Source organism: Bidens hawaiensis, unplaced genomic scaffold (genome assembly GCF_021521415.1).
Source record: "Bidens hawaiensis isolate Kalapana, Puna unplaced genomic scaffold, B.hawaiensis_p1.1 tig00027084_1, whole genome shotgun sequence".
Taxonomy (NCBI): Eukaryota; Viridiplantae; Streptophyta; class Magnoliopsida; order Asterales; family Asteraceae; genus Bidens; species Bidens hawaiensis.
In genome coordinates, this window is record NW_027494369.1 from 134,924 (window position 1) to 151,854 (window position 16,931).

Sequence of the window (16,931 nt, forward strand, 5' to 3'; positions counted from 1 at the left end):
AAAGACTTTGTTCAATTATATCTTAACTATATCTAATATATATAACAAAACTTTTCAAATACTAAATAATAAAAGAGATTAAAATGCCTACACCATTTAAGTTTGGTCTGATTTCATATGGCCCGGTTTTCAGCATAAGTCGTGAACCAAACCGTTAGCTACGGTTTGAAAATTTTGCAACCAACCAACCGAGTGAAAGTGAAAAAAAAATAAACCGCCTGTGAAACCAAACTGATGAGCTGTTTAAAAGGTTTAAAGGCTTTAAATCGAACTATGAACACTCTTAATTGTTATGTGATTCGCAGGGTCTGCGTTCGGACACCTGCCGCATCGTGCGGGCACCCGCCTAGTATTATAAAATATAGATAGATATTAAGTGGTTATTATAAAAATTAGGTAAGATAAAACTAAATAGATATAGTCGAATATTACGGTTCCGTCCGGTTTTATATGGTCGGTTTTTCGTATATACCGTAAATCAAATCGTTCGTTATGGCACTTTTGAAATCGACCAAAAGTAAAAGAAAAAACCCGACCGTAAAACCATACCGATGAACGGTTTGGACGGTTTCATAATTTAAAACCAAATTATGAACACCCTTATTCAACAGTTAGTTACAAATTACCGAATAGTTCTCTTTTTTTTTTCAATACACCAAATTAATCGACCCGACATGACCCGAACTATGTGTACCCTAATCGAGCTCGATGGGCCAACTACAAGATGTGAAAACTTATATATTCAAAATTCAATATTTGGAGGGAGTATTAGGATTAGTATTACCATCAAATATTACAATTATTCCCAAAAAAATTCCACATCCTTCACAATTCCCCTATAATAAATACAGAACATGATCATTATCAAATCAAGCCAATGCATCAGCACCAGCCACAATCTCCAAAATCTCCCCGGTAATCTTGGCTTGACGTTGGCGATTATAAACCCGCGACAAGCTCTTCTTCAACTCGGTCGCATTATCAGTCGCGTTCCCCATTGCAGTCATTCGTGCAGCGAGCTCACTCGCTAACGACTCCTGCAAAGCCCTTAGTATTTGACTGTTCAAATACAATGGCAACAAAGCATCCAATATCTGAACCGGGTCTTGCTCGAATTGCAAAATTGGCGAAAAATCAATCGTTTCGGTTCTAACCACGTCGCGCTCAACGGTCAACTTTCCTTCTTTTGTGGTCAACCTAAAGAACTCATCTTCAGCAGCATCAACACATACCCCATTAACGTCACAAATCTCTCCTTTTGGGGATAATGGGAGTAATGTGTGAATCACGGGATCCGATTTCACAAGTGAAACGAATTTCGTGTATAAAAGCTCGACTTTATCAACTTCTTCGCTTACAAATAACGAAAACACATCGTCTGCGATCGCCTGAGCTTCTTTCGCGGTCGGGAGGTTGCTCCCGTCGAGAAACTTGTCAACTGGAATATTCGGTCTTCGAAGGAAGTATGAATTTCCCTTCTTGCCCACACTAATCACCACATAATCAAGATTAAGACTCTTGAGTTCCCGAATTCGGGCTTCGGCTTTTTTCAAGATAAAGTTGTTAAACCCGCCACAAAGACCACGATCTCCGGTGACCACCACCAGCGCCACCTGTCAGAGATAATATATTAGTTAGCGTTTATTGTGTATTACTGACAACTATTTATGAACAGTTTAGTTCATGTAATTAAAATATTACCATACTAATAATATAACAATAAACACTAACTAATATATTCTCTCCCACTAGCTAATGTGCAATTGAAAATATATTAGCTAGTGATCATGATAAATTATTTCTAAATAGTACAATAAGTATGTATAGTTACAAATAAACTAATTAAATCATATTTTCTAACTATGATAACAATAAACGCTAACTAATATATTCTCAGTAACACGACCTTCTTGACGGGGCGGACATTGGTCAACGGGACGTCAACGTCTTCGGTTTGAAGCTGTTCATTAATGCTGTAAAGAACTTCAACTAATGTTTCAGAAAATGGTCTGGCGTTGACCACAGCTTCTTGAGCTCTTCTAACTTTTGCAGCCGCCACAAGCTTCATTGCCTCGGTGATCTTCTGAGTATTCTTGACAGAATCGATGCGGGTTCGAAGCTCACGGAGGCTGCAATGGATCGAAGAAGACGGTTTCGATATTGAATAAGTGGAAAATTGGGAATTTGAACAGGGGCAATGAATGATCTGAATGAAAGGGGTGATGATGAATCAATTGATGGTTTTGATGACACCAGCATTGTTAGATTTGAGCAAGGCATGTTTTTTTTTTTTTTTAATTAAGGTTGTTCAAGAGTTCAACAGTGGAGGTGAGGTGTGTGTGAAGAGGTTTTGTTTGTTGATAGAAATCTTATCTTTTTGTTGTATTGTATGGTGGAATGAATGTATGTATGTATGTATGTGTGACATTAGGGGTTTGGAATATGGATGAGGTTTTTGAATTTTGGGTGGATGGAGATGATCAAGATTTTGTATGGATGAGGGATTTATCAACAGGCCCGCCAAATGGTAACATTTACCTTTCTGCCACAATGTTTTTGATCTGGTGAATGGAGAAGTTAAATTATGATGTACAAGTTGTATAATTTATGGCGATTGTGTATAATATCTACTTACTTGGGCTTGTTGTACGCATTATTATTTTATGGTTTTAGAAGAGTTTGTTTTCATGACTTCAATCCATGATCTATTGGTAGGGATTGTAAAAAAGCCCGAACCCGACGGGTATACCCGAAATCCGATAGGTATGGGCTGGCTTATCGAGTATGGGATTAGGATTTAAAAATTTTCGCAGGTATGAGATTAGATGATACCCGGCCCGATTACCCGAACCCTATACCCAAAAAATTCTTTGTATTTTGCTGATTGTGAAGTGTGTGTGTGTGTGTATATATAATTATAATGATATTATTTATTGTAACGCTTATATATGTGAAGTGTAATATATTTTAATTTGTAATAGTTGTTATGTGAATAAAAGATATAAAAGAATTATAAAGATAAAAAAATGTATTTAAAAATCCCAACGGGCATAGCTGATATCCGACGGGTAATTGACCAGGTATGGGACACGATTTTACAAACGGGTATGGGCATGAAATTACCAATAGCCGGCTCGAACCCAGCCCATTGCCATCCCTTCTACTGGTCACATGACACCAAACTTGCTCTTACTTCATGATTTGTCCCTTTGTTGTGTAATTTATGCTTTCGGTTAATACAAGGTATTTAAATTGTAAACGGCATGTTTTACTAGGTTTTTAAAGCAATTTTTTTGGAACGATAAGCTGACACACACTATAAACATACATCGTGTTCATGACGAGATTAGAACCTGCGAACTTTTAGAAATGGACACCTAACACCACACTTAGACGCCTTGAAATAAAGACCCTTTGGTTTCCTTAAGAGTTTGGTTCGTTTAAGGTTTTGATGCCCTAGTACCTTACGTGAGGTTTCCTTGTTTTGATTAACATACTGGCTTTTTTATTAAAAAAAAAAATAGTTTTAAGTCGCATAATGGTCCATCACTGTTGTTTTGTAGCCCAAATCAATTTTTTTTCTCAAACAACTTTTATTAAAATAACACAAATAGCAAGATGCTAGAGATCAGCACTAAAAGACGCACTAATATGAATAGTGACACTAAACCCGTAAACCCTAAACTGATACCCACCCCTCTTTTAACAAATGTTTTGATTTGGGGATCAAACAATACGCGGGCAAATGCCATCTTTCAAAATCCCACTCTTATTATTATTATCCTCAAATCAATCATCCCACTAACCAAACCTTTCAAATTCAAACCCCATCCTTTTCTTCTAAAGAACCCTAAAAACCCCCCTAAATCCAACTCCACCCAAATCAATGGCTTCTTCATGGGCCTGCACCCGATGCACCTTCATCAACACAAATCCCTCAAAACCCACTTGCCAAATCTGCTCATCTTCAAAACCCAACTCACCGTTTTCAATTTCATCGTCATCTTCATCCAATCATCAAAAATGGTCTTGTAAAGCTTGCACCTTTTTAAACCCTTATAAGCTTTCAAGCTGCGAGATTTGTGGGACCAAGAACTCATCCTTTTCGTCAAGTTTGAGTCTTGGTGATGAAGAACTGCGGGTGGGTGGTTGTTCTTCTGATGTTGGTAATGTTTTCTTGCCTTTGTTGCAAAGATGTAGTAATGATAATAAGAGGAAGATCGGTGATGACCCTGTTGAGATTGTTGATGATTCTCTTGATTTTACGGTGTCTCGTGGGTTGAAATCGGCTAATAAGAAGATAGTTGATTCTGGTGAGTTTAAACTAGTGATCTTATTTTTTAATGAATTGATTATTAATGTGTTTGACGTCGTTACTTTCTGTTATAATTGTAAACGAACCAAACGAACACGATCGGAGCATGTTGGTGTTTCTTAGTTTAAAATGAATATATTTACGAACCAGTTTAAACAAAACTAAATTAACAAACATGAATGAACGTAAACGAATTTAAACAAACGAACTTTCACGAACATAAATGAACAAACGAGAGATGTGTTCATGTTCGTTTGTTTTACTAAATGAACCAATTTTTTGTTCATGTTTGTTTGTTTATTAAATATACGAACTTCCCGTTGAAGATGCCTACCATTATTGCAGGCATTCAATTGTTATATTATTTGGTAGTGTGATTTCACATATTAGAAAAAAATCATTCTCTACATTGTGTTTGTCATATATAAATGCTGTTAAATGTATTGCAGATGAAGTGCAGCCAAAAGAGATTTCAAAGAAGTTGAAGATTTTGAGTTACAATGTTTGGTTTGCTGAAGACATTGAGCTTCGTATAAGAATGAGAGCGATTGGTGACATTATTCAACTGCATTGTCCGGATGTTATATGTTTGCAGGTATTATCTTCATAAATCAACTGCAGTCGACAACATTTAATGTTGAATAGTTTTAATTCATGTTAATTTAATTTATTTTCTTGTAGGAGGTGACTCCTGATATCTATGCCATTCTTCAAAGTTCCAATTGGTGGAAGTTGTATAAATGCTCACTTTCGTTTGATAAGGCGAACGTGAGGCCATACTTTTGCATGCAGGTTAGCTATGTTCACATCACACTATATCGATGAATAAGGGGACTAGGGGTTTAAACAAGCTAAGTTGCGCGTGAGCTAGTAAACAAGCCTAAGCTCAAGCTTCACGTATCAAGCTCGAGCTTGCTTGCGAGCCTAAACGAGCCTATTATTCATATTTTTTAATCTAATATATTAAATATATATTTTTATAATAATTATTAATATGTATGAAGTTATGATGAAATAACTTAATAGGGTATATGCTATTATATGTAAAATTGATAACTAATACATATATAAAGTATATGTATAAATTCATGAAAATGAATTAATAAATAGTAGACAAGCCAAGTTTGAGTTGAGCCCAGGCTCGACTTGTTTACACTCTGGGGTAGGGGTGTGAATTTTTGACATGACACAAACCTAACACAAAATTTGAAGGTTTGGGTTTGGTTTTTGGTAGAACCTGCAAACCTGTTTGGCTAAACGGGGCCTATTCGTGTCAAACCGGCGGGTTCACAGTTGACCTGTTTAACCCATTTATTTTTTATTTTTATATATTTAATTATGTTTTATGTATTAAATTAAGTTGGTTTAGTATCTTTTGTTCTTTAAAACTCAAAAAGGAATTGACATAAGATTTTATTTTATGATTAAAATGTAATTGCTTTATATACGTTTGTTTGTTTTTTGAAGAATGTAAAAGCGTAAATTTAAGTTTTAACATGTGCAAATGATATTAAAAAAACTCAGGTTAAACACTGTGTTTGTGTCAAACCGTGAATATGGATGTCATCTTCAGGTTCACGTGTCTAACATGAGTTTTGGATTCAGATTTGTATTGGGTTGGACTCGCCAACCACCCGCAAACACGAACCGTTTTACACCCCTATGGGGACAAGTTACCAATATGTTGACAAATTGTTAGTTTTGTGAAGTTTGTTTATGACTCGTGTAATAAAATTTTGCAGCTTAGCAAATTGGCTGTGAAATCCTTCCATTGTAAGCAATTTAGTTATTCAGCAATGGGAAGAGAGTTATGCATTGCAGAAGTTTTAACCCAAGGAGACACTCCTTTGGTAGTTGCAACAACCCATCTCGAGAGCCCGTGCCCGGGCCCACCAAAATGGGACCAAATGTACAGTAAAGAACGTGTAAAGCAAGCAAACGAAGCCGTTGCTTTTCTTAAACAAAGCCCGAATGTGATATTTTGTGGTGATATGAATTGGGACGACAAATTAGACGGTGCGTTTCCACTGCCAGATGGATGGATTGATGCTTGGACGGAACTGAACCCGAAAGAAGTTGGGTGGACTTATGATACAAAGGCAAACCTGATGTTGAGTGCCAATAGGAAACTGCAAAAGCGGCTTGACCGGTTTTTGATCAGTTTGAGGGATTATAAAGTTGAAGGTGTTGAAATGGTGGGGACCGAAGCGATACCGGAAGTGACATATGTGAAGAAAAAAGGAGCGAAGGAATTGGAGCTTCCTGTTTTGCCTAGTGATCATTTTGGTTTACTGTTAACTATGGTTGCATTGTAGGTTTAGTGTTTTTTTTGAAAGTGGTGTTTATGTTTTTGGATTGATGATCGATAACTGGTACGGCTAGCGTGTTTGTGGATCAATCGTTTCCACATGTTTTGGTAAGTTTTTTTGTGGATATGAATGTCATCTTTATTTGGCGATTTATCTTATTTACTTTCATTACAATTCCTACATTTACATTATGAAGTCAAAGGGAACTAATTTATTATTATTATGATTATACATATGCTTATATTTATTAGTGTACTCTTTTATCTGGTAAAACATTGTACTACGACCAAAAAAAAAGAAAATTAGACTTTTACCGATGCCAAACCACTGTTTTTAAAACAATACACAACCAAGATCATTGATTACACAAAACTATAGTCTGTCTATCTTTACTTTTTTATTATATGTATAAGAGGGAGGGGATTGATGTATACAAGACCAGGAAGAGACTCAAGGACATAACCAGAAGAAAATGACTCAAAAGAATCACAAGAAAATATGAAAGAAAACACGAGTTTGAAAGAGAACTAGAGATACAGGAATGAAGATTTTATTTCTTTTCAATCATGAATCACAAGGAGAGGCCTTCATAGGCAAGGAAAAGACAACACAAAAGCATTACATAAAGCATGATCTAAGGGCTTACTTAAGCATTACAGCAGGTTCTGTTATCGTTATGAAGGCGGTTAATATGGGATTCATCTCCGAAGAAACAAAAACTTGCAAACATATATAATGTTGGATAAGTTAGATGGTATTTAGGTGTAAAAAACTGAAGTTGGCAATCACAATCTGCATTTGTATGAGATGACACTAAAATAGATATAACTTTAAATCGTATCTTTTCACATTGTTACTCAAACTAAATTCTTAGATCGATTCACCAATCTAGCAACTTACCGCTTCAGCCATTTGCGGTCCAAAACATTTTAACCGGTTCCAAATTTTGCCTGGGTCAAAAAACCTTGATTTTGAATATATTACGGAACTTGTTTTTAATAAAAACGGAAACATAGCATTCATTTTTTATGATATCGTGATATGTCAAATAGTCATTTTAACTGTTATACATATAAGTTAAACACGTCTTAATCCGCTATGATTCATTACTTTCAATCACTTAATACTTATAAATAGTTTCTTTTAAAGTTCAATCCGTATTTGCAACAAAAAACAAATTCTTTTACATTTGGACTTGTAATAATGTTAATACCACCTACCTTTGTATTTATGTACCTAAACCTCACCTAGGATCCGGCTTCTGTGCTCTTTTTCTAGGTTTCTTTGCCTGTGCTGCAGCATCCAACTGCTGATTTGGCAATGCTGTTTTCTTAGAAGATCTTCTGGTCACTGGAAGTTTAGAGTTTAACCTTAAACCAAACAAACTTGTTGGTTCATTAGAAGTAGCAGCTTCTTGGCATCTTGGTTCATCTTGATCACTGTCATCTCCATGTACCATAACTTTGGGCAGAGAATCATCCTAATTACAATAAAAATAATCCATTTAATTTACCATCTTGTAAAACAGTATTTTTTTTATTATTTCTACAATTATTGCTGTGTGTGATTTCATTTAGGGTTGTTCAATTAAAGCCAAAATTTAATAGCATAGGAATTAAAATCCAAGTTTTGATGTATGTACATTAAAAATAACGCAGTTTAAAAATTCTGCATTAAGTGTATGATAAAAATATTATTCTTTTTTTTGTTTTTAAACATATCAATGCATGTAAAAATAAAGAATCACAAAAAATTGAAATAAACGAGCTGGCTTGAGCCTTTGACGAGCCAAGCTCAAGCTCAGCATCTCAGCTCGTTAAGATAAACAAGCAGAGCCCGAGCCCGAGCCCACATTGGCTTGGCTCGTTTACAAAGGTAAAGCTCGCTTGTTAACTGTGTAGTTTATAAATTCTGCATTATGTGTATGCTGGAAATACTTATTACCTTTTGTCTATATACATATCAATGTGTAAAAAATACAAAAACTAAAAAATATATATAAATAAACAAGTTGGCTTGAGCTTTTGATGAGCTGAGCTCCAGCTCAACATTTCAGCTCGTCAAGACAACCGAGCCGGACACTAGCTAGCCTGCCATAGCTCAACTCAGCTCGTTTACAAAGGTAAGCTCACTTGTTTAGCTCATTTATAGAGCTTTTGACAAGCCGAGCTGAACAAATCTACCGGTTAACGTCTACGAGCAGAAAAAGGGTAAAATATGCAAACAATAACAGCCAACAACTTTAACAACGGTAAAAACTAACCTGCGCGTTTTCAACATGATCTGAATCCGACCCCGTGTCTCCTTCAGTATCCGTCATCTCTTCGCACTCAAACTCCACACTTTCCGCCACATCATCATCCTCCGAGTCACTTAACTCCTCCTGTTCCATCACAATCTCATCATGTCTACCACCCACCGAACCCGGACCCAAATCAGGATCATTTCTGTTATCCTCAGCTAAGCCGTGCGAACCACCCGGCTCACGACCACTGGCACCATTCTCATTCCGTGAACTAGAACTTAATCGAATATCCAAATCCAGCTCATTAGGGCTACGTGGTACAACAACATTAACAGCCGTTGGATTAGTATTTCCATCATCACTTCTTTGCAGAAGTGGGTGAAAGTCAACACCGGTAAACGGTGAACTTAACTCGCTAGATTTCAAATTATTATCGAAAAAATTAACAGTCTGTTTTCCTTGATTAGGATAACGAAATAGGTTAAGATTTAGAGGATTATTTGGGAAAAAGTCAAACGAGCCGGAGGAACTCGTACTTCCGGTCAAAGGATAATACGGTAAACTCGCGTCATCATGACCCTCAAACAATAAAGGATGCAATTGAAGATCTGAATCACCCTTTTCACCTGCATTGTTTCTCTCATCGTCTTGACCAAATCTCGGTTGACTTATAACTACATTTTGTACCACCTTAGATGATTCACCCTGAAATTTTGAAAAGGCTGATTGTGACATTATACGAACGGTAGGTGGAAGATTGACAGGTGGCAGGTCGGGAGCTAGTTTCACTACACGAGAACAATTAGCTTTACGAGCTCGGTACGGTCGTATACTCACTTCTGGTCTCAAAAAATTAACTGGATATCGGTGAGATGAACCGTTATTGCTAAGATTTTGGGGATGAAAATTCGTTAATTGGTTTTGTGTGAATAATTCGACTTGCGGGTTTTCTCCTGATAAAACTGGTCTCCAATCGGCTAAAAACGCCTCATGAACGTAAGCTTCATCTTCATTATTTCCACCATCATCACCATTGTTACTATCGGTTCCACAATTCTGCAATCATAATACTACTTTGTTTAGAAAAGGGTAAAACGGTAATAAACAAAAGGTGAAGAGAATAAGACATAGGCTTGTAAAGGAACCGTTTGTGAACTGTGCGACAGGAAATTCATTTATATTAGTTTATTTATTAAACGAATGAACATGAACATGAACATGAATTTTGTTCATTTAGTTAAACGAATGAACATGAACACATGTCTCATTCATTTACATTCATTTATATTAGTAAGTTTACGTTTGTCTAACTTCGCTCGTTTATGTTAGTTTAAGCTCGTTCGTTTGCATTAAAAAATGTATTGAAGGTTTTTTAGGCCTGTTATAATCTAGTCTGGTTTTAATAATCTTTTAAGCCCAGCATATTGTTGTTTACAATTTTACATTTACTTATGTTTGTTCATCTATGTTCAGTGATGCTGGTTTGTCTACGTTTGTGAACCGTTCGTTTATATAGTTAACAAACAAACGTGAACACGTTCATTTTCTTAAAGAAGAACACGAACAAGAAAAACATGTTCGTTTAATTGTTCATGTTCAATCGTTTGTTAGGTTAAAGTTAAATGAACAAACATGAACTTGTTCCGTTCGTGTTCGTTCAGTTTGTTTACAAGCCTAATAAGACATACAGTTGGAAAGCTAGGAAGTGGATTAGCCTCGTCCGTGTTTGGCCAGTGTTGAATGTTTTGACCAGCAGCGGTTGCTTGTAATCTTGACCCTCCAAGCTTTGACATTCTTTTTTGTGACTCGTATAACCGTCTTTTCGCCTTGGTGTGTTCGTCTCCTTTGTATGACTTTTGGTCCCCAATAGCTGTGCGATATTGACGGGGGAGAATAGATGGGTCCCGATGCGGGACCATGTACTGCCATACCGCCGTCCAATCGAGTTTGTAAATCTTTAATCCCTGAGTTGTTACATCAACATAATCATATTACTAATTGTTTAATTAAAATAGTAATCATATAAGAGATAATACCTCTTCTATTAGGGCTTTTTCTTGAGGAGTTAAAGGTGAAGTTTTCATCCTTCTAACTGCCTGCAATACATATGTTAATGTGATTTTCAGTTATTGATGACCAGTTATAACTTTCTTTGTATAAAAATAATTAATCATCATTCAAATCACAAGTAACAATTACAGTATATTACTAGTTTATAAAAATATATGTTAAATCTTAATTTTATATTCCAAACGAAACAAAAACATTTGCATGTGCTGCTACACATTGCCTTCTTCAGAGTGTTTATGTTACTATGCTTTGCAAAACGGGCAGGTCCGATTGGGCAAATGTTCGGTCAGAATGAGCCCAGGTCATAGCCGTTTTATAAAATGGTTATTTGGTCCGGGTCAAATTGGGTGCGAATCAGAACGGCCTTTTTATAAGATGGTTATTTTCGTCGGCCTTTTAAAAAATGGTTATTTTGGTCTGGGTCAGAATGTGTGTGGGCCAAAACTGGCTGTTATATAAGTAGTTAATTTGGTCTAGGTCAGAACAGGTGTGTCATATAAATAAGATGATTATTTTTTTCCGGGTCAGAATGTGTATGGGTCAGAAAAGGCTGTTCTATAAGATGGCTATTTCTCCAGGTCGGAACAAGTGGATCAGAATGGGCCATTTTATAAATGGTTAGTTTGGTCTGGGTCAGAATGGGTGAGACTCAGGACACGGTGTTTAATAAAATGGTAATTTGGGTCCAGGTCAGAATGGGCTGTGTTATAAAATGATTTAGTAAGTAATACTGTAATAGCAAAAAGCAAGATAATTCAAACGAATTTCACTCTTGTCCAACCAGAATGACTAGTTTATAATCATAACTTATAGATATGCAATGACAAGATGAACCATAAATCGCATACCTTAATTGGATTCTCTGGTGCTCTAGAACACGCACAGTTTTTCTGTCTCACAAAGATCTGAAAAAAATAAATGAACAAGAACTGAGCAACCGAAGCTGTTTTAAGTAACGTATTGTTTGCAATCCTGAATGATAATTATCCTAATAACATCATAATATAATAGCGCATATCAACATCATAATATAAGAAAAGAATGTTATGTTTTCAGGAACTTGCCTGATGTGGTGTTTTGCAGGGTAGAAAATTTTTCTGAATCTCCTTCCAGTCGGTATTGTACCTCATTAACCCTCGGGCTAATAACCTGAAAATTTCAGACAGTTAAAAGAAGACAAAAGATAAGTAAAGAAAGAATGCGCAAAAAGCTCGCTCGAAATCGGCTTGGTCTGTAAACAAGACCGGCCCAAGCCAAGATCTACTTGGTAGGGGCTCGTTGGCCCTCATTTAAAATAAAGCCCAAATTGTGTGCGCGCGCGCGCGTGTGTATAATAACCCGTATGACATTTTTTTAATAAAAGCATAAAAAAGTATTACAAAGAAAACTCTCTTAATGTTGAAAATTCTAATTTGGCTAGTTTAAAGGTAAAGCCCGAATAACCAAAGTTTTAATATGTGTACAAAACTCAAAAGAATCTACAATTATGAATTATGTAGCTTATAAACTCTACACCGTGCGTAAGTTAAAAATACTGTTTTTTTGTTAGTTTTTATAAATATCAATACGTGTAAATAAATAAACAATTTAAAATATGAGCAAATAAATTTTTTTTAATTTTTTAAAAATAAACGAGCTGGCTCGAGCTTTTGAAGAGCCAAGCTTGAGCTTAGCATTTCATCTCATTAAGATATATGAGCTGAGCCTGAGCCCAACCTGGCTAGGATCGTTTGCATCCCTAACATCCAATGACAATAAACCCGCTATGATATTCAATTAGAAACAGCAAAACAGCAACTTCAACACTATATTTTTTATCAAACGGTATGCAATTTTAACAAGCCATGAGCTTGACACTTACCCGTCCTCAGCATCAGTAAAAAGCACCCGATTAGCAACAGTGGAAGGAGGCGGTTTATGTGGAAACAGTGCTGGATTGAAGAGTGGAAAGAATCTCAATGCTAACTTCGCAACATCTTTTGGAACTAAAGCAATTGACTGATTCTTTGATCGTTCAATAAGTGCAGCAGCAATCGTCTTCTTTGATTTCGGGTCACTAGCTTTATCAGGCCCCACAGTAGGATCTGAAGATTGAAAACAGTTGAAAGGAAACAAGCACTCCTTGTCAACTGTAGCACCATAGCCAACTTCTAACTGCCTTTGTTGATGATCTCGAACAGCTGTCGATAAACCAGAACCAAGTTCGGTACAAAAGGTTAAGTTACAATTTACTAGGGGTGTGCATGATTGCATGATACCGAAATAACCAACCCATAACTGAAATGACAGACATAACCGAATTGAAACAACTGAACAGAACTCAACCCAAAACTGATGGTTTGGTTTGGTTTTTTTTTCCCAAAATCCTACATTTCGGGTTGGTTTCAGTTTTGCATGTACCAAAAACCAAAAATAATAAAACCTTAGAATTATTAATACCAAAAAATAGAACCAAAATTGACTATTCCGTCTTGTGTTTTTATCAAAAACCGAATTTTCGGTTTGGTACTTTGGTTTCGATTTTGCATGTACCGTAAACCAAAAAAACAAACCAAAATGGCGAAACCCAACCCAAAACTGACGGTTTGGTTTTGTGTTTTCTTTCTTAAACCTAACTTTCGGTTTGGTCTCGGTTTTTCATGTACCTAAAAGTCTAAAACAACAAAAAAAAAAGCATTAAAAACCAAACCAAAATAACCAAACCCAACCAAAAACTGACGGTCTGCAAAACCAAACCCGTTGTGGAAACCAAAAACCGAAACCGAACGGTTTCCAAAAACCTAAAAACCAAATTTATGATTTCGGTTCGGTTTGAGCCAGGACCTGACCAGACCCAAACTGACCGATGCACACCCCTACAATATGCAAACTGATGAAAGTTCAAACAGAAGACATACCAATACCAATATCATCCATATAGCTCTGAACTAAATTAAGTGGGGCCACATCCATAACTGATCGCACATTATCATTTACAAAAGGCACCCAGAACGAACCGTCTGTGGGGTGTGCACCACTAGAAACAGTTATAACTGACCAAATATTTGGCAAGCTAAAACAAAAACCGGGATACGGGGCCCGTTGAGAAGCAAGTACTTGATCCCGTTTGAGCACAATCTCAGAAAGCAAGTTGGAAACTTGTATGGCAATATGTTGTTTAGAAGGTTCTAGAACCGAAAGAGAAAACAGCTGAACAAGCAATTGCACATGCTCATATATCAAACAATGTAACTGCCCGATCTGATATGGCGTGAAAGCGCATACGTGATTAATGTTAATATTACTATCATCATTATTATTATTAATATTGTTATTCACAAATGAAGTGTTTTGAACATATGGAACAATCGGTGGATACGGTAAAATGGGACGAAACGGCCGATTCGCGTGTCCTGAAAATTCGTTGTGTCGGGAATCGGTTTTCTGTCGTTTTTTCTGTCTTGTTTCGGGTCGTCGTCTACCGACGCTCGGCCGATCGCGTTGTTCCGACACGCTATGTAAAGTTTCATCAACATCACTCTCGAGTGCCTCTTCGAGTTCTAACTCAAAATCTGCATCATTATCTTCATCTTCATCAAGTGTATCGGTTTCGTGTTCCGCACACGAACTCGCGTCTCCATTGTTTAAAACCGCTGCAAGAAACTTCCTATATTCTTCCTCGTCATCAATATTATGATGAAGGTCATCTTCATCATCAGTTTCTTGAAGAAAAGTTTCAAGCTCATCTAAAGTTGACCCCACGAGAGAATATCGAGCCCTAGTACGCCGCCAGATGGCATCGTCATCATCACCCGTAACATCATCATTAACATCATCAGTAACTGTGTTTGGGTCAGTGTTGGGTTCAATGTTTCTAACACTGTCGTTTTGGAACTCATCAGGGGAATTTGTGTCATTAACCACAGGTGAATGGTTTTCTGTGCTGTTGACCACCTCAGCATCAAACTCTTCAATCTCAGAGCTCAGGCTTGAAGAAGCTTCTAGAGAAAGAGCTTCTTTTAGAAACGGGTTGAAATCCATATCTCCATCTTCATCCTCCTCGTTATCTTCCTCCACGTGTTCAGAAATAATATCTTTGTTTTTTGATAAACTTGTAGTATCGGTTACACCATTAGAGGACTGGTCTTCAGTTGGCGGCAAAGATGATAAAGTCATTGTGAACACCTGCAACAACAAGGATAATGGGTGACCTAATCTGATTACTAAATTTAACCGGAACATAATGTTGAAACAACCAACAGTAACAAAAAAAAAACCAAATAGGTGTAAACTAACATCATAACTTAAACTCATATAAAGCATCAAATCGGCAATTTATATTTTATAAATAATCAAAATTCAAAAGTTCAAAACTAACGGCAATCAGCTCAGATTCATAAGCTGTCAACCACTAAAATGCAAAGTTATATCCAAAAACTAAAAATAGTCCAATAAATACATTGAGTAACATCACCAGAAAACAGTTTGGAAACAAACAAGAAAGAGACGCTTATACAACTGTTAGACTACTCCCATTCACAACCAACCCAACTTTTCATTAAAAAACTAATTATATATCATATGTTTTATATATTTGTAATATATATATATATATATATATATATTATGAACCAACAGGAATTTTAATTTGGCAATAAAAATGAGAAAAGGATCGGTTTAGATGTGTCAGACCCCAGCCGACTTATAGTCGCTCCCATTAATTGAGTTAACAATTTTTTTAATACAATACACCCAACCGACCGACCGAACAAACGCACGCCAATGGGAATGGTCTTACTTACTTTTGCGACCTCACCCTCTACACCAATTTTAGGTGACGGACTATTCAACATCACTCATAAGAATTCATACACTAACTAACAAGCAAATGTAACGGCAAACAGTAGACCGATTACTCTGCTCAAAATAATGCATCATTAGGTAAATCAGGCAACATTGAAGCATGCATAAACTTTTAGGCCATAACCTAATATAATAAAATAATATTATTCATGTAAATTACAGCCTATATTTTAAATTTACCAAACCCTAACATTAAACTGAACTCCGTTGATATCTAATTACAGCAACAATCCATAATTTATTCATTCCTCTAACTCTTAAGTGTAGTAAAATAAACCAATAATTACGTTTTTGATCTAAAATTCGTGAAATTAGGGCAATGTATTGTATACCGGAATCGGAGAAGATTGAAGTTGAAATCCGTACAGATTAGCTGCTCAGAATCGAATTAAATGTGCTAGGGTTTTTTATTGATGACGGCGTCGGATACCGAGACCACCGTGAACGACGGCGGAAGGATGCAATCAACGCCACGATTCGTTTCTTACTCTCCGGTGGTGTAATTAGAAAGAAAGAAAGAAAGAAAGAAAGAAAATTGGGCTTTTATTTTTGTTTAGGTTGTTTGTTTGTTTGTTTGATTGAGTTTTGTTTTATTTTGGTGACAACAGGTTTATGGATATGTCCTTCATGTTTGAGAGGTTTAACAAATCAACCCTCTATTTGCTTTTTTCTTTCCTTCTTTTTTTAAGTTAACTGCATTGTTGGTCCATGTGGTTTAAAGATTTTGCACGTTTGATTACCAAACTTTACTAATTGCAAACTTCATCCTAATAGCTATAAGCTTATTACTAAGGTGGTTCATATGTATGAATTTTGTATTACGATGGTCCTTGATGTTGACGCCGTTAAATATTTCGGTTAAGTTCGTGTAAAATGACCAAACTGCCCTCATATAAGTTGTGTTATTTGTATACATAACAAATATTATAAGTAAATCATATAAGTTGATGGTTGCAACAACTTCAGGAATTGTCGGAGCCAAGTTTGGAAGTCCGGGGATTGTATGTGGTAAGAAAGTAAGTCGAGTGTTAAAGTTGGAACTTTTTCTCGTTTTGTATAAAGTAATGATGTATATAGAATTTTGGGGACTTGATCGTCTTCTTTGTCTAAGCGGTTTAAAATTTTAGATAGACTTATGGGGATTCAACAC

General features: G+C 36.2%; 3 protein-coding genes and 1 pseudogene across 4 annotated transcripts; 1 reads left to right on the plus strand and 3 right to left on the minus strand.

The window, feature by feature from the left end:
* Positions 1–865: 865 nt before the first annotated feature.
* On the minus strand, positions 866–2,368 carry LOC143574706 (ATP synthase gamma chain, chloroplastic-like; annotated as a pseudogene). The gene is made up of 2 exons (XR_013142644.1): positions 1,907–2,368; positions 866–1,613 (listed from the first exon to the last, which is right to left on the minus strand). The product of XR_013142644.1 is annotated as an ATP synthase gamma chain, chloroplastic-like (transcript).
* Positions 2,369–3,876: 1,508 nt separating this feature from the next.
* LOC143574707 (uncharacterized) lies at positions 3,877–6,750 on the plus strand. The gene is made up of 4 exons (XM_077059262.1): positions 3,877–4,313; positions 4,765–4,910; positions 4,997–5,107; positions 6,058–6,750. The coding sequence occupies exons 1-4, from the start codon at positions 3,887–3,889 to the stop codon at positions 6,628–6,630; spliced, it is 1,257 nt and encodes a 418-aa protein (XP_076915377.1). The 5' UTR covers positions 3,877–3,886; the 3' UTR covers positions 6,631–6,750.
* Positions 6,751–7,784: 1,034 nt separating this feature from the next.
* Positions 7,785–11,966, minus strand: LOC143574695 (uncharacterized). Its single transcript, XM_077059256.1, has 6 exons — positions 11,962–11,966; positions 11,788–11,911; positions 10,906–10,965; positions 10,558–10,833; positions 8,888–9,925; positions 7,785–8,104 (listed from the first exon to the last, which is right to left on the minus strand). Exons 1-6 carry the CDS (start codon positions 11,964–11,966, stop codon positions 7,868–7,870), a joined length of 1,740 nt encoding a protein of 579 aa, XP_076915371.1. The 3' UTR covers positions 7,785–7,867.
* LOC143574689 (uncharacterized) lies at positions 11,885–16,152 on the minus strand. The gene is made up of 4 exons (XM_077059252.1): positions 16,114–16,152; positions 13,837–15,103; positions 12,801–13,119; positions 11,885–12,088 (listed from the first exon to the last, which is right to left on the minus strand). The coding sequence occupies exons 2-4, from the start codon at positions 15,092–15,094 to the stop codon at positions 11,992–11,994; spliced, it is 1,674 nt and encodes a 557-aa protein (XP_076915367.1). The 5' UTR covers positions 15,095–15,103; positions 16,114–16,152; the 3' UTR covers positions 11,885–11,991.
* Positions 16,153–16,931: the final 779 nt, after the last annotated feature.

What these genes read in the sequence shown, in the direction of transcription:
- LOC143574707 (XM_077059262.1), top strand. Translation starts at nt 3,887, where the DNA reads ATGGCTTCTTCATGGGCCTGCACCCGATGCACCTTCATCAACACAAAT. An exon ending in CGGATGTTATATGTTTGCAG is followed by an intron (nt 4,911 to 4,996) that starts GTATTATCTTCA and finishes ATTTTCTTGTAG; the next exon opens with GAGGTGACTCCTGATATCTA. An exon ending in GGCCATACTTTTGCATGCAG is followed by an intron (nt 5,108 to 6,057) that starts GTTAGCTATGTT and finishes AAAATTTTGCAG; the next exon opens with CTTAGCAAATTGGCTGTGAA.
- LOC143574695 (XM_077059256.1), bottom strand. An exon ending in CACTTCCTAGCTTTCCAACT is followed by an intron (nt 9,926 to 10,557) that starts GTATGTCTTATT and finishes TTATGATTGCAG; the next exon opens with AATTGTGGAACCGATAGTAA. An exon ending in ATCATGTTGAAAACGCGCAG is followed by an intron (nt 8,105 to 8,887) that starts GTTAGTTTTTAC and finishes TATTGTAATTAG; the next exon opens with GATGATTCTCTGCCCAAAGT.
- LOC143574689 (XM_077059252.1), bottom strand. Translation starts at nt 15,094, where the DNA reads ATGACTTTATCATCTTTGCCGCCAACTGAAGACCAGTCCTCTAATGGT. An exon ending in TATGGATGATATTGGTATTG is followed by an intron (nt 13,120 to 13,836) that starts GTATGTCTTCTG and finishes GTTTATCGACAG; the next exon opens with CTGTTCGAGATCATCAACAA. An exon ending in TTTACTGATGCTGAGGACGG is followed by an intron (nt 12,089 to 12,800) that starts GTAAGTGTCAAG and finishes TGAAATTTTCAG; the next exon opens with GTTATTAGCCCGAGGGTTAA.